At 49.3% G+C, this 17500-nt stretch overlaps 1 protein-coding gene across 1 annotated transcript in view; it reads left to right on the forward strand.

The window, feature by feature from the left end:
• The window catches only part of med13a (mediator complex subunit 13a), a 72778-nt gene that overhangs the window by 31684 nt on the left and 23594 nt on the right, over positions 1-17500 (forward strand). Inside the window, exons 4-10 of the mRNA XM_079738268.1 lie at positions 1270-1415; positions 6013-6201; positions 7549-7740; positions 8336-8501; positions 9607-9717; positions 12851-13708; positions 16355-16574. Coding sequence (XP_079594394.1) covers positions 1270-1415; positions 6013-6201; positions 7549-7740; positions 8336-8501; positions 9607-9717; positions 12851-13708; positions 16355-16574 — 1882 coding nt within the window. The remainder of the gene's footprint in view (positions 1-1269; positions 1416-6012; positions 6202-7548; positions 7741-8335; positions 8502-9606; positions 9718-12850; positions 13709-16354; positions 16575-17500) is intronic.

Here is a 17500-nt window from a genome sequence, read left to right on the forward strand (position 1 = left end):
GTGAGAGGGTGACAGTCGTTGTGCATATGACACACATGTTGCGTAACAGAGCGCTCCACTTCATTTGTGTTTTACTGAAGCCTAGAGAAACACGCATGCATGAATACACACACACTCTCACAAACGCACACACACACAAACGCACACACACAATGTCAATACCAAATATCTGCAGCAGAGTGTAAGTTCTGCTCCGGAATGACCTTTGCCGTGGGATAATGTCCTGAAAAAGCCCTGTGTAAAAAATGCAAAAAACCCTGCAGTCTTCCTCCCTCTGTTTGTTTGTGGATTAAAGGCAGGCTTAACCTTCCGTCGCCGGGAACAGATGGCGTTACACAAGCGCTGTGTTTACTACCGACCGCCGGGCGACCCACCTCAGTGCACGTGCCGAGCGCCAAACACGCTTCATAAATCAAATATGTATCAGCGGTTGTTTTTCTGGCGACTTTACGCGGCGCTCTATTGTCTGTTTAATCATGTAGCAGACGCCTTTATCCACAGCCGCCGACGGTGGATTTTGAGTTGCACTCGCGTCGGGCTTCTTACATCAGGGATGCTTCCTTCCCCGGGGAGGATTGCTGACAGTGGGAATCGAACCCAGAACATTCAGGCTGGGAGACACAAACGAATTAACTATTAGACTATCCCACCCACCCTTTTGTGCAGCAGGTCATGGTTAAAGTGCCGTGCGCGACCTTTTGACTGAATCCTGTATCGTGTGTGTATGTGTTAACACTGTCGTGATGCCCAGACGCCATGCAACAGAAGGGGAGGGGCTTGTCTCTCCTCTTCTCCTTTGAAAGGGAAAGATGCACGTGTGCTGTTAATCGCCTCCCTTTTCCTGGTCCCTATCACTCTCCGTCTCTGCCTTTCATCTCCGTTCTGGCTTTTCTGCTTGGCACCCTGTCTATGAATAGGAGGGAGAGAGATAACTGTGCTCTCTCTCTCGGTCTCTCTCTCGCCTCTCTCTCTCTCTCTCTCTAACTCTCCTCTTCCTCGTCTCTCTCGCCAACCCTCTCTCACTTTTTCTCTCCTCCCTCCCTCTTTCTCCCTCTCTCAAATCTCTTTACCCTCCGTTTCCCCCCATTGCCTCCCCTCGTGTTCCCTCCCCTCTCCCTCTCAGCCCGTCACACCCTCCCCGCTACACTATATCACACAGACTGACCTGTTTGACACGTCACCGTCTCCCAGTGAGCCTCACCTCACTGGGAAATCTCCAATGACTCAAACCTCTGTGTCTCTGTCTCTCTCTCTCCCTCCCCCCTCCAGCGAGCACCTGTCGTGCGCCTTCACCTTCTTCCTGCACGGCGACAGTAACGTGTGCACCAGCGTGGAGATCAACCAGCACCAGCCCGTCTACCACCTCACCATGGAGCACCTCACCCTGGCCCAGCAGGCCCCCAGCCCCTTCCAAGGTGGGCCCCCTCGCTCTTCGGATATGTGTTTGCGCGTGTGCCCGTGTGTGTGTGTGTTTTGTGTGTGTGTGTGTGTGTGTGAGTGTTTGTGTTTTTGTGTGTGTGCGTGCGTTTACGTGTGTGCGTGCATGTATGTGTGTGTGTGTGTGTGTGTGTGTGTGTGTAGCTATGTTGCGCAAGAGTGGGATTTATAGACGTTTGTTTCCAAAATAAGGCAACAAATATGCAATACATACATGCATTTGTGTTTGCGTGGGTTGTGTGCGTGCAAGAAGATCCAGACTGGTGTGTGTGTGTGTATTTGCGTGTCTGTGTACTGGGGACGCACGGTGCTTCAGTGTTTTCCGATGATTGCAACTCCCGTGACTGCTCAGCGGAGGACGGGGGTGAAATCAGGCTGCATGTAACCCCTTAGCGTTGTGCACTTCAGATTGTCATCGTTTGGGATTTTTGCGTTCCTTTAAATAAGCGCCAAGTGGTGCGCTTGAGAGCCGTCGCCAAGATCATGTCAGCACCGAGTTTGTTTTGCGCCTCGGAGCAGCAAATTTATTTGCTGCCAGCGGTCAGGTTGGAGTGAATCATGAAACTGTACGACTATATTCATGCAGTCTTTGTTTGCATTTTTTGTATTTCCGCGCTTATAAACCTTGTCAAACAATTATAGCACTTCTGGAAAGCCGTGTTACAAACGACACATACGTCGTACCAGCCTTGGTGTTAATTGCAGAGGAACATTGCTTATGTAATAAGGACAAATACTTTATATTTTTAAAGAAACTGAATAGAAAAGCTTAGTTATTTTTTCCCTCATCTATTCTTAGTATATTTGATTATGTCTGGGTTTATTTTCTTTTTCCCTCATCTATTCTTATTATATTTGATTATATCTGGGTTTATTTATTTATTTCATAGATTTAGAAATGTAATTAAACCAATGTTACCTGATTAAAATTATGTTATTATGTTTTTATTATGATTGTGCACAATGCAAATTCATATGGGAATACAAATTGGTAAGTAGAAACCATGTCTTGTGGAGCTTTTGTGTTTACATTGGCAAAATGTGGTCAGCATCGGTCTCAGCCAGCAGGCCTTTCCTCTGTAATGACAGCTGGTCTGAGAACAGCCCTCCACACCTGCAGCCCTAATAACAGTGATCACTTACACCATTCACCAAACAGACTCCACCACCCCCCGTTGTCTCCTCTAATACTCTGTTATTCTCTCTCTCTCTCTCTCTCTCTCTCTCTCTCTCTCTCTCTCTCTCTCTCTCTCTCTCTCTCTCTCTCGCTCTCGGTCTTGCTGTCTGTCTTGCTGTCTGTCTGTCTCTGTCTCTGTCTCTCTGTCTCTCTGTCTCTCTTTCTCTCTCTTTCTCTCTCTCGCTGTCTGTCTCTCTCGCTCTCTCTCTCTCTGTCTCTCTCTCTCTCTAGCTATGTCTCTCTCGCTGTCTGTCTTTCGCACGCTATCGCTCTCTCTCTCTCCCTGTCTCTCTTTCTCTCTCTCTCTGTCTTTCTCTCTCTCTCTCTCGCTCTCTCTCTGTCTCTCTTTCTCTCTCTCTGTCTTTCTCTCTCTGTCTCTCTCTCTATCTCTCTCTGTCTCTCTCTCTCTCTCTCTCTCTCTCTCTCCCTTGCAGTAACAATATCCTTATAGTTTCAGGCTCGGTCAGATTCTTAATCAACCAGGAGAACCATCCCACTATGTTTTGTGTTTACATGTGTGCAGTTCCTTCATATATCAACCCACTATTAGACAATGCATGCAAAAAACATAGACCTGTTATGACCTGTTAAGTGCAAAAGCTGTTGAAGTCTTGGAGCATAAAACTAGAACACAGTGTGAGGATTCACTCAGAGAAACACATCCCTCCTAATCATTTCTGGTGATTACATTCATCTGTGTTTGCCCCATAGTGACAGCTGATCTGCGTTGGCAACAGCCCCATCCCATCTTTCAGTGTCAATGATTGAGTACCCTGTGTACTATTATTATTGTTGTATGATCATCATTATTGTTATCTGGTCATATTGTGTATCAAGTCAATAATCGTTTCCTACCGTTTTAAACCAATGCTTTCTAAATCAAATCCCACTCAAATCTATTATTTATACGATACAATTTTTTACGTAGTTTTTTTTAGTGTGTATGTATGTGTGTGTGACTGTGTGTGTGTGTCCATTATTCCCTGCGGTTCCCCCTTGTGGTTTTATATCGCCCTGGTCCGTCGAGCGTAGCACCGCCAGGAACGGGATTTCTGTCGTTTTCATTCACACACGCACGCACACACGCACGCACACACACACACACACACCATACCTCCCCTCTCTTATCCCCAGCTTGGCTCAGTGTGTGCTTGGAGTGCTCCATGGCCATCTCTCTCTCTCTCTCTTCTCTCTCTCTCTCTCTCTCTCTCTCTCTCTCTCTCTCGCTCTCTCGCTCTCTCGCTCTCTCTCTCACATGCTTGCTCTCGCTCTGCTCTGCTCGTTCTCTACAGGATGTGACCTCATAAAAGTGTGCAGAGTGGATGTAATGAACTCTTATCCCCATTACACTGAGCCAAGCACATCTGACATGTCTTTGGGAGCCCGGTATAGGCTCAGAGAGAGAGAGAGAGAGAGAGAGAGAGGGAAAGAAAGGGGTGATTTGGGGGCAGCAAACCATTCCCATTATTGTGCTGAATTTGATCTCTCTCTCTTTATTTATCTATCTCTCTCTCTTGATATATCGTCCAAGGCTCTCTTCCATTGGCTTTGGGTTATTTGTGGTATGCTCTGTCGTTCTTCAAGAGTGGGCTACCAAAGAGAATCGGTAGTAGGGTAGAATTCTATTAAAGTAAATGGGACTTTTTTGTGTGTGTATGCCACTTTGCTAGCCCTTTAAAATGTCACTTAAAGAAAAAAAATTAAATCCTCAGAAAACAGGCAGGGATGTGAACGCTAATATTTCAAGAATCTGAAATATTAGCGTTTTATTGCTCCAAACTACAGCATAGGTGAAATTTTTTCCTTCCCACAGCAGCCAAAACAATCTGTAACAGCTTACATTTTATGCTGTTTTTGCACAAGATGTCCAATGTATAAGCTGTCCAAGTCATTAGGGTTTATGATATGTGTGTGTTGGCACACACACACTCTCTGTCCTCTCTGAAACTTCCCCCATTAAAATTAAAGAGGTGTTTTAGAGGTTTACGAGGTGAGACTTGGCGGCTCTGGGAATTGTAGTCAATTCAACTCTCTCTCCCCCTCTCACTCGCTCTCCTTCTCCTTGGAGACGGCTAATGCATCTTGTCTTCTCTCCCCTCTACCCTCCTCCTCCTCCTCCTCACTCTGGGTAGCGGGGGATCGATACCCTGGCACCAAGGCCATCTTGGCCAGTAGTGACACTCACAGAAGGAGCGCGGCGAGGGGGGACATTAACAAATGGTCGCTCACACACTTACCCTGGCCACTCTCCTCTCAAGCCCATTTATATACATCAACCCCGCAAAACACACACACACGATCACACACACTCAAACACACGCAGTCCTAACCATAGGGGACCTCTCTTGTGTAATTCTGTAATTACAAGAGCAGGATGTGAGGGAGTGTGCTTGTTTGGAAAATGTGCAAGTGACGTTCGTTGTCCTAATTTCACGCTTTTACGTTGTCTCTAATTGTTGCCCAATTTGTTGTTGTTGTGAGAAGTGTGTGTGTCTGGCTGTCTGGGTGTGTGTGTGTGTGTGGGTGTGTGCGTGTGTGTGTGGGTGTGTGTGTGTGTCTGTGTGTGTGTGGGTGGGTGGGTGTGTGTGTGTGTGTGTGTGTGGGTGTGTGTGTGTGTGCGTGTGCTCACCCCGTTAGCTACTTCAGGATCCTTTTTTTTTTTTTTGTAACAATGTGTTTATTGGCTCCGGGAGAGTTAGGGCAGTGCTGGCCAATAATTGGCACCCGTATTATTCAGTAAGTGTTGGGAGAGAGCGGCGCGAGACAAGAGACAGGTCTGGCCCGTGTGAAAAGGGAAAGAAGGAGAAAGGAAAGGGTAGAAAAAAAAACACTATGTTGCGGGAGCTGGGCAGGAGGAGGAAAAGAAAGCAGCAGTGGTGCAGGGCAAACAGAATGGAAGGAAGAGAGGAAGTGGACTACAACCACAGGAAGGAAGCACATGGAGGGAAGGAAGGGAGCAATTCATCTCGGCTAAAAGGCCAAAAGGTACATTATTTATAGGCGGTCCGCTCTTTCAAATCCTTTAGTAAGGAACCAAAGGCTAAATTTACTTCATTAATATATTATGAATAATGTTATATTAATATAACAACAATTGTAATTGGCTGATAACATGACATTTTGAATGAGGACTTCACGATAACAAGAGACACAGCCGTTAACACCACAATAATGCAGCTAATCAAGTACACACAATGGATTTGTTATAAACGTAAGGAGGCAGGGCCCTAAAAAGAAGAACAGTGTAGAGAGTGCTGTTCAGTGCAGAGACGTGGCTCCTATAAACCAACCGATGGATTGAACGGTGGCCGATGCTGACCCATATTCTCTTCTCTCCCCCCCTATCACCCGCCACCCCTCTTTTCCATCCCCCCTTACCCCGACCCCCCCTCTCACAGTCATCCTGAGTCCGTTCGGCCTCAACGGCACGCTGACTGGCCAGTCGTTCAAGCTGTCGGACCCGCCCACGCAGCGGCTGATCGATGAGTGGAACCAGTTCTATCCCATCAGCCCCGGGGCCAAGGAGGGTGTGGCCGAGGGCATGGACTGGGAGGACGACTCGCTGGCCTCCGCGGAGGTCCTCGTGGGTGAGGACTCACCTTTGTTGTTGTTTGTTTTTTGTTTGTTTTCCCGAGGGGCCGGGATTATAGTAGCCACCGGGGCGCCAATCACGGCGTCGCTCTGAGTGACATGGTGGTCCTTCAGACTAGGGATCGATATGTATTTTTTTTAGGGCCGATACCGATTTTTTTTCATCAGCCTTAGCCGATATTGGTGCCAATAATACGCTGGAAATCCGGAGTTCTCACGGGAGCACAATTTGAATTTGCTCAGCGAGTCACTCTGGGAACGAGCAATATACTCATGTACATTCTTGGCCTCCCCTGGCCCAGAACATTAATCAATCACATTGATGTATCAATATAGGCGGGCCAAAAGCGTTGCTGTTTTACCGACCGGATACGGCAAGAGTCTTATCTATTGGTTAGCTCCACTGGTGTGGATACGTCACCCCTTGTATTCTTCTGATTGGTCATAGTGTTATCCAATGTGTGTTATCCAGTGATATTTTCAAATGCATGCGTGGTGCCGCCCCTCGAGTTGGGCCATTTTCATTACTCGTTGCCAGACCCTACAGCTTTCTAGATGTGGGTCTGGATTTCCAGGCTAAGCCTCCCTCAATTTACATCATAAAAATGACACAATGATGATAACAAATGTAACAATGTCTCAATTAAAAAAAATGAACATTTATTGAACTGTCTGTAAATCACGCCAAAAAAAAATAAATATGTATAAATAAATTGGCCGATACTGAAAAAAATATCGGCCGATACCGAAACATGTAAAAAACACAAATATCGGCCGGCCGATATATCGGTCGATCCCTACTTCAGACAATGACGCCTTAAGTTTCTGATACGCTGCCACCAAAAAAACCTGAATTATTATTGTTTCTATAAAGGCTTCTATAAAAACATTTCATGAAAGTAAAGAGAGGAATAAAACAGCACTTTGCTGGTGCTGGCATTAGTCGGCATGATAACAAATGTGTTTCTGCATTGGTGATGATGCGGCGCAGCCGTGTGTGGTGGCTATAAACCCAGCTTTAGTTTCCAATCTGATGCCACCACAATAAATGTGGTATCTATTATCATTTTTCTCTTATTAGTTAGGAATATATCTTAACTGTACGGGGACTCACTTTACTCCAAATGATAGAGATTTTGTATAATGTTTTGAATTGGTGACAACGCTGCCCAGCCAATTTGCCGCTGCTATAAACCCGGCTGGAGTATAAAAGAGAAATGTAATATAACTTGGCTAGACCTCACATTAGGTGACAACTCTTCTCTGTCTGGTCTAGTCTCTGTTAAGTGAGCGAGCGCTCCACGTGGCGTGACGAAGGCTCTCTCTCTCTGGGTCGTCTCCAGGTGGCGTGCGGATGGTCTACCCCGCCTGCCTGGTCCTGGTGCCCCAGTCTGACGTCCCGGCCCCGCCCCCCACCGGCTCCTCCCACTCCACCACCGTCTACCCCGGACACCAAGTGCCTGCCTCCCAGCGCGAGCCCGCCATCTCCTTGGTTACGCTGACCCCGCCCACCTCCCCCGAAGAAGCTCAGACAGGTACTGCACACACACACACACACACACACAAACACACACACACACCCAGAGTCTTTGGCTGAAGCCCCAAGGTTGTTTATCCGAGTAGTGAGGCCGTGTCTGGTTACTCCTTAAAAGGCAACATTTATAATGTCAATAAGTCCAGTATATATTGAGCTTGTGTTACCGCTTTATGGATATAGGGAGTAGCCACTCAATGCTAATGAATCAGGACACCAGCTGAATACAATAAAGGTGATTGGATGGATTGCGATTAACCTGCACAAGTCATGGCTGCTGATTGGCCACGTGGTGTTCCATGGCATTGATCACGTTAATTACATAAAGAGTTAAAGAAAATGCTTGTTGTATTGTAAGGAAGGGGGTCAATCAAACCAATCTTTTCTAAACAAATTAATTTCAATGTAAAATTTGACATCTAATGTAAGTAATCATAAGTCAACAAATGTCCACTTCAGAATGAGAGAGGGAGGGTCGCGTTCAGATAGAGCTTTATGTTTTTAAATAAAACACAAATTGATAAAACATCTAACAACGCCATGACGTTAAAGACCAACCCAACCGGTATCTGATATTTTTCCCCATCCTTGTGCAGTGGACTCCCGCACCGCCCAGAAGTGGGTCAGGCTGTCGTCGGCAGTGACGGACGGCTTCGGCGCCGACACCCCCACCCACCACGGGGGAAAGGTCCCGCGCCGCCTGGCGGGCCAGGCGCTGGAGCGCGTGTGGCGGGAGTGCAGCATCAAGCGGACGCCCAACAAGTACGTCTCGTCACATGGGCAGAATGTGAATGTGTCCGTCACAGTGTACCGGTCAGGCACTAGGGTTGGTTTGGGTGTCTCCCAGCCAGACGAAAGGTACCGGGTTTGACCCCTGATGTCCTCAGCAGGATGCCTAACCCGTACCTGCTCATGATTGGCTTGTATCTTAATTTCACTTAAAGTCGCTGTGGATTCATTTATCTTAATAGTATACATTGGTCTTATTTGTCTTATATATTGGTCTATATATTGGATATTTTTTGTCCAAACTACCATTAATCAATAATGTGACAATGTCTGGTTTTTGATCTATATATACTTTTAAGGAGACACCACTTATCTTTTTTTTGTGCTCAAATAACATTTTCATACAGTTTCATGTTCCAAGATGAAAAGATAAATAAACGTGAGAATGATAAGCGCCCAGCCCTGTATATAGACAGTTTTGATTTGAAACGATGCACCATTTTGTATTGTCAGTAATCATACACATTGTAACACATCATTATCTTCTATGATGATAGGTTTAACCAGGCCCGCCTAAACATGTAATGGCACCAGGGTGTAATTAAAGTTGGCCCTGGCGGTGGCGTCAGCAGCAGAAGCCGTGCTACAGCGCTACACCATCTCTGTTTCGGGAGATAGGGGGACAGACACACCTGTCTGCCCTCCAGGCCAGACAGGTGTGTCTGTACCAGGGTGAATATCAGGGGGATATTAACTGGCACCTCCAGAAGGGTTTCCAAAAAAAAACTCTTTCTCACTCCCCTGTTGGTTCACAATGGACCCCAGGTGTACAGTTGATCAAATTTGTCAATCAACGATTTAGTATTTCATCAGATGCAGCAGCTGAAGCAGCTTGAATTTAGTTACAGGTCAATAGTAACCAGGTGCTAATTAATTTCCTAATTCATTCGAAAAGTCAAGGGTTAGGCCCACAGGTCGTCTGCAAACATTGGGATTCGATCCCAAAACCCTTATTTTGGGAGTCAATCACCCTAACCACCATCACTCTACTCTGCCCTCTTTGCATTTATTCTTTGATTGAATGTGTGTGCGTGTGTCAATTTTTCTCACATGTTGTGTCTTTGTTTTCCTCGTCCAGGCGGAAGTTCCCGGCCACCACCAACGGAACGTGTGAGGAGGATCTGAACGACAGGCTGGGCTCCTGGGACTTTGTGGAGCCGTCGCAGAGGTCCAGCTGCAACTGTTCCAGGTAGCGCTCACACACACACACACACACACACACACACACATACACACACACACACACAAACACACGCACACACACACAAACACGCTCACATTGCCTCTGAGGTTGTATGAAGGTTGGTTTAATCTGTTATTTGGACTGTTCTATTCCCCGGCCTCCGCCTGTTCGAGGCGGCTTCTCCGTTTGCTTGATTGTTGGTGTGCCGAGTTGATTGCCTTGCTCAAGGGGCGTGAGGAAGAAGAAGAGGCATCCCACAAGGGTCTGTTGATTGTGTGCGTGGGTGTGCGTGTGTGTGGGTGTTTTCTTTTGTTGCGATGTCACTAGTCATTCTTTTTTGTATTCGTATACACAAAGACTATTTTGAAGTCCAATAAAAATAAAAAACAGCGACGTTCTAAAGCAATGTCCTCCCAATATCCCTTCTGAAACGTTCAAGCAGCATTTTCTTGAGAACCATCGCCGTTGAATAGGTCACGATGTCATATCAGTATTTCCAAGAAACTCCCACAAACGTGGCGGCGAGGAAAGAAAAAAACATGTCCGCCGCCGCGGAGTATGTGTCGCTTAAAAACAAAAAGCTGCATAGATCCCGTTGGCTGTGTGATGAAGCAATGCGCCAAAACCCCTCAACAAATCAGGTGACACATCTACGTCCCGGTCCTGTGCCTTCTGTTAACGCTTGGAGCCCACCCAGCTCCACCGCCCCCCTCCCCCACATCCCCGTCCACCCACTCCCACGCCAACGCCAACGCCGACGGTGGCGGTGGGGCGTTCGCTGCGGCACCATCGGTCCCGGGGAAGCTCTGAGTCAGCTGCTTCTCTGGTCCTCGGGGCCAACTGAGCGTCTGCGGGGAGGGTGACAGGCGTATTATTCTGCGTAGTTTTCCATTCATCTCCATTGTGCGTTAAGTGACAGCGCTGCCAGGGGTTTGGATCGCGGCGTGCTGGTATGTTTGTGTTATTCGCCCCCCTCCCCCTCTGAGGGGAATCACTTTGAGAGGGCTGGGGGACGGAGAGAAAGAGTGAGGCAAAGAGATGGAGGGAGGGAGAGAGATACAGAGACATAGTGATACAGAGGGATGGAGAGAGATACAGAGGGATGGAGAGAAATGATGAGAGTGATACAGAGGGATGGAGAGAGACGGTGAAAGGGGGATACAGGGAGGTGGAGAGAGATGAGGAGAGGGATAGAGAGGTAGAGGGAAATGGTGATCCAAAGAGGCAGACAGAAAAAGTGATACAAATGGAGGGAGAGAAAAAAAGAGAAGTAGGGGTACAGAGAGGGGGACGGAGACAGGGAGAAATGGTGACACAGAGAGAAAAGAGAGACGGAGAGAGACGGAGAGAAATAGCGACAGAGAAAAATAAGAGGGAGAACGATGGAGAGAGAGAGAGAGAGAAGTTCGACCTCTGGCAGAACACTTTGGGGACACCACCAGGGCAAAACAGAAGTCGTGTGTGTTTCTGTGCTTGTGAGTGTGTGTGTGTGTCTACACGGTTGCTAATGTTGACAAATGGACTGGCGGTACGTGGCATGGGTTAATGTGTGCACTGGTTTAAATGTCGCCCGTCTTTGTTGTTGTATTTTTTGTGCGCTCCTCAGACTGTCTGGCAGCAAGAGGGCAGTTGCCCCCCGTCCTGCCTAGAGACAGTCTGTAGGGGCCGCGGCTGAATAGGCTGCAGTCAGCAGAATGCTGTGTAATGTCTCCTCTTTCTCACACACACACACAGACGCACAAATACACACACAGACGTGCGCGCGCACACACACACACACACAAACACACACACACACACACACACACACACACAGTCTTCTCTTGAAGAGCTGTCTCAAACAATTCACCTTGACACCCGATGTTACTGGTTCAGTTGTGTGCGTATGTACATCCGTCTGTCTTAGTCAGTCTTGGTCTGTTTCATAGTGTGTGTGTGTGTGTGTGTGTGTGTGTGTGTGTGTGTGTGTGTGTGTGTGTGTGTGTGTGTGTGTGTGTGTGTGTGTGTGTGTGTGTGTGTGTGTGTGTGTGTGTGTGTGTGTGTGCGTGACCTCTGCTTCTCTTTGCTGATGCCTTCCACCAAACCACATGCTCTTTTCTTACATTCTTCGTACACCGATGTACACTTGCCCACACACAAGAACAAAACCAACCTGAAACACAAACAACCACCCACAAACACACGGGCCCAGTGTAAACCCGAGGTCATGTGTTCTGGATGGAGTGAAGGCGGCAGTTCAAAGTTAGTATGGTGGTGGTGGGGGGGGTATAAGGGTGTGTGTGTGTGTGTGTGGGTGTGTGGAGACTGGTAATGGGCTAGAAGATTCCAACATCTGGGTGATATTGAGGTGGGAAACCCCCTCTTTCTTGCTGTGTGTGTGTCTGCATGCGCTGACGTGTGTCTGTGTGTTCTCGCTATCGAGTGTGTGCGAGCGTGTGTTCTTCTTCATCGTAAAGGCGTTATTGCTCTCTTTTGACGTTAAGGCCTTCTTACACAAAAGTCTATAAGTTGACATCGAGGCTACTTTATCCTCCATATGGGTATTTATTTATTTTATGCTGCTTGTTTTTTATGTTGGAATTTTTGTAAATCACTTTGGTCAGATATTCGCTGTGCAAATCTTTGAAATGCTTTTTGCTTTTGGCAGTTTCATTGCCTTCTGATGTAGTGCTGCCTGTGTGTTGGTGCGTGTGTGTGTGTGATGGGGCTTTGGTTTGAATAAATGCGCTGTTTGTCTTCTCTTTGTGAGATACAGCGTGAAGTATTGAGCACATTATGAATCTGTCGCTTGTGTTTGTGTGTTGGTGTGTGTGTGTGTGTTTGTGTGTGGGTTTGGTGTGCATGTGCATTCGATCTGCTCAGAACTCGATACCCTTGCATCATAATCACTGTTTAAAGTCGTTGTTCCCTGCCTGCTAATTGGTCAGAAAAAGAGTGGCGTAGCAGGGGCCATGATGCCAGCAGCGAGGTTAATTTCGGTGATTGATATCATATTTCTGGGAAGGTTTCCATCAAGTAGCCCAAAGACAACAAAACAAAAACGACAGAAATAAAAACATTTGGAGAACATAAAGACGAGTTGTGTTAACCTGACTCGCTGTTTGTCTCAACCCTCCCCTTCTCCCCCCCCCCCCATCAGATACAAGGCGGCCAAGCAGCGTTCGGGCGGGGCCTTGGCTCCGCCTCCATCGGGGGGGCCACCCTCCCAGACTCCCACCAAACACAAGGCCGGCGGCGACAAGTCAGAGAAGGCGGACAAGCAGCAGAAGCGACCGCAGACGCCGTTCCACCACCGCGCCCCCGCCTGCGACGACGCCCCCTCCATGGAGAACGGGGAGAACGGGGGCGGGGCCAGGCTGGCGCTGAGGGGCCAGGACACCAACGGCAACGGCGCCGGCGGCAACCGCTTCTCCTCCGTGCGAGCCGGCCACGCCCCCAGCCTCGGCGACACGCCCACCCTGTCCAAGCCGCCTCCCCCGCATCGGCACGGCTCCGCGGCGACTGGCGGCGGCGGCGGCGGCGTGTCCTCCTGCGCCTCCTCCAACGCCGCCGAGGAGCTGGACGGCTCGCCCCCGCCGCCCCCGCTCAGCCCCCACCGCCCCTGCGACGAGGCGGGGAAGACCCCCGGCAGCCCCGGCCCCGGCAGCCAGCACTTCTACCAGCCGCCCTCCGAGCCCGGCGCCAAGGAAGGGGAGGAGCCCCCGAGCCAGCACTACCACCAGGGCCTCCGTCGCCACGACCACCCTCACCCCCAGCATCAGCAGCATCAGCACCCGGGCACGGCCTACCCAGAGACCCCCGAGGCCACCGTCTACGTGGGCGCGGCCGTCACCCACGCCGAGGAGGACGGCCCGCCCACCCCCTGGCGCTTCTTCAACCTGCCCCGGCGGAAAGAGGCGGAGCTCCGGCCGCCGCCGCTGTTGCCGGGCGACAGGCTGATGCGCGACGAGGCGCCGTCGTCGACCTCGGTGGACGGCCAGCCCGTCTCCGCCACGGAGTGAGTGACGCGCGTGTGTGCGGAGTCACACACGCGCACACAGACACACGCACGTACTCACACTCACAATCACAGTCGCACTGGCTCGGCGCACCCAAGAGAGGGCGATTCGGAGAGGGAGATATAACGGATGTTGTTGGGCGAGCGAGGAGCTTGGCATCCCCGTGCCCTCCCACCTTTTCAACACTCCGTGTCAACAGGCACTCTCAGCCTCTGAGAACACAATGACCAGTCTCCCTCTGTCTCTCTCTCTCTCTTTCTCGCTCTATCCCTCACTCTCTCACTCTTTCGGACTCTCTCTCGCTCTCATGCTCTCTCGCCCTCTCTTTGTCTCTCGCTCTCTCTCTCGCCCTCGCTCGCTCTAACTCTTTCGCCTTCTCTCTTTCTCTCTGTCTCTCTCTGTAACTCCCTTACTCACTCACTCTCCTGCTCTCTGTTTCTCCCTCTCCCTTATTCTCAGAGTGTTGTGGCTGGCTTTTCGTCGCACACACACAGCATGGTAATCTCTCTCTATGTGCCCTTTTGACATCACACATCACCAATGTGCACGGCCAGCACTTCGCTTTGAATCCCAATAGACCAGAGACCCTGTCGCACACACACACACACACACACACACACACACACACACACACACACACACACACACACACACACACACACACACACACACACACACACACAGTGTGCAAGCGCCAATTACACATGGCACAATAAGACAGGGCATGTTACACACAAAGTTACACACATGGCATTTGCACAAGCACATACACTTTGCCTGTCTGAGTGGAGTTGAAAATACTCAAAACATTACGCACAATGTTTTGTGCTTAATCATGTTTCTGTAACAAAGGTCACTATAGTATCTATCATGTTGACGTATCTGTGAGGTGTGTTGAGGGGGGGGGGGGGGGGAGGCAAGATGATCATGTGTTAGGGAGCGTTTGGCTTGAGGAAGGAGAGGGAAGTGTATTGAGGTCCACTCTCACACTTTGAAGTCCATGAATGAGTTACAGTCTCTCAGAGCCTCACACATCACGGTCCCCAAACATCCAGCCAGAGCCACCCTTCTTCTCAGCAGTGTGTGTGCGAGAGAGAGAGAGTGTGCGCGTATGCGTGTGTGTGTGTGTGTGTGTGCCAGTGCCATTGCCTAACACACATATCATAAACCCTAATGAGTTGGACAGCTTATACATTGAGCATCTTGTGCCTAAAGAGCATAAAATAAGCTGTAACATAGTTTGGGCTGGTGTGGGAAGGGAAGGATTTCTTTCTACTCGAAGGAAACTTCAATATTTCTGATGCTTTGTGTGTGTGCGCGTGTGTGTGTGTGTGTGTGCTTGTGTATGTGTCTATAGTAGCCTGCCCTCCCAGGGTCCAGGTTACTGGGTCAGTGGGTCAGGGTATTCTGGTGTGTTGTAAACCCTGCTGCTGCCACAGGGCTAAGGGCTAATCTCCGTCTTGCCTCCATGTGGGCAGGGTGGGTGGGTGGGTGGGGGGGGCGTCTATGTTAGGTCCTCACACACACACACACATGGACACACAGTAAAATTCTTAAGAGTCTTGTGATGTGTGAGGTTGCTGCCAGGCATTCCTCTTAATAGAGGTTTCTCTAAATAGTTTGTCATCCAACTACAAAAACTCGAGATCACAAATGTGCTTAATAATTGACCACAATTACGACTATGAACTTCAAAGTGCAATAGCAAGGCAATGATAACCAACAGCATATCCCCGGGTATGCGAATGCAACAATGATCAACTTTAATCAGATGATTAATTTATTGGATTGGAGTGGTACAACCGCCCAGGGAAGGCTGGGTGGAGGTCATTGCGGGGTCGATGCAGGGAACACCATCTTCCTCCTCCGTCACTCCCCACCTATCTGTCCTCCCTGGGAGGTGGAGGCGCAGGTAAAGTGGGCCGGATCCTCAGTTCTGGGTCCAGTTTCACTTCTGCACCAGGTTTATCCACGAGGGATGCAGGCGTTCAGTTTTCAACAGTCATCCGCTTTCTGCCCGAGGACACTATTGTGTGCAGTCACAGTGTTGTAGATAAGAATATCGGCCAATATTGCCATTGGATATTGGTTTAAAAAAACAAGGCGCAACTCAATGCGTCGCAATCTACCAATTTCAACGCCTTCACGAGAGCTAAGCTAAGGGTACATTCCTTACCTTTTTATTTTTTTTCTAAGATTTTACCGACCGGACTTTGGCCAGTGACGGTCAGCAACTGTTGTAAATCCGAAGACACATTAGATTGGTAGTGTTAATTAAATGCATTTAATTCAATTGGTGTACAATAAGAAGAACAACTGTTCCTCTTTATGCTCCCTCAACCCTAGCCAATCACACTTCTAACTTTCTCTCTCCCTCTCTCCCTCCCCCATCTGCCCGCTCCCTCCCTATCCGTCCCTCCCCTCTCCCTCTCTCTCCCCCCTCTCCCTCCCATTCTCCCTCCACTCTCTCTTCCTCTCTCCCCCGCTCCCTCCCACCACCCTCTCCCTCCCTCCCCCCTAACCCCCCTCTCCTTCCTTATCCCTCTTCCACTCTCTCTCCCATTCCCTCCCTCCCCCACCCCCACCCTTTCCACCCCTCTCCCCCTTCCTCCCTGCCCCCCCATCCCCCCCTCCCCCATCTCCAGGGTGATGGCGGGCACCCTGTGGCCCCTGAAGGTGTCGGAGGAGCGGCTGCAGATGTACCGGGCGCGGCGGGACCAGTACCTGCTGGCAGCCGCCGCCGCCGAACGGGGGCCCGGGGCCACGGAGGACCCCTACGCCTTCGAGGAAGAGGACGCCAAGTGCACCCACTCCAGCAGGAAGGACAAGGAGGGCGGCGAGAGGGACCCGGCCAGGAAGCACAAGGTGAGCTCCCCCCGGCCCGCCCCTGTGATCGTGTGGCGGTTAGAGGGGTGTTCACGTCCCCCCAGAGGCCTCAGCCTGCCTGGATAGACGCTTTATTTTTTACCATGATTGTCAGTTATATTATGACCCTCTTATATACTTTTTAGCATGCTGATGTTTATATCTGTTTTTATTTTACTTTTGGTGTAGCAGATCTTTGTAACATATGAAGCCCTAAATAGTTGACTGCCGGGGACTTCGTCGTAAGAATTTCAGTGCCTATTGTGTAACTGTGTTCGTCTGTGCGTCTGACTAAATAATACAAGACTTAGCCCTGACATGAACTGCTTTAGAAGTGGCCTTGGGTGAAAGCTAAAGGACTAGCAGATCTATTGTGTTCTTTACTAACAGATGTAAAGAACACGATGGAAGGGGCTCCTCTCAAATATATAAATATACATACACTTGTACGCACGGCTCCGCTCTATACGTAGCTCGACTGACCTTTTAGCAGTCATTTCTCTGTCTATTTTTAGTCTCTCTGGTGATTTGCCTCTGAGCCTGAGTGTGCGTGTGTTTGTTTGTACGTATGCATCTCTGCCTGTCTGTCTGTCGGTCTGTCTATCTCTCCGCCTCTCTTGTCTGTCTGAATGCGTGCGTCCCTCGACTGGACCAGGGGTGCCATGGTGGGCATCATCTGTGTCAACAGTGGGGAGGTTCCGGCTGTCAGCTTAAACACTCTGCGCCGTCGAGTGTGTGTCTGTGTGTGTTTGTGCTTGTGTGCGTGGGTGTGTGTGTGTGTTTTATCTCCCCAGTAATCCCCTACACACTCTCAAGGGCCCGTATCACTTCAACATCAATAATGTTTCCGGAGACACACACAGAATCCCACTCTCTCTCTGTCTCTCTCTCTCTCTCTCTCTCTCTTTTTCTTTGTCTTTCCCTTT

The sequence above is a fragment of the Pollachius pollachius genome, assembly GCF_949987615.1.
Source record: "Pollachius pollachius genome assembly, chromosome: 6".
Classification (NCBI taxonomy): Eukaryota; Metazoa; Chordata; class Actinopteri; order Gadiformes; family Gadidae; genus Pollachius; species Pollachius pollachius.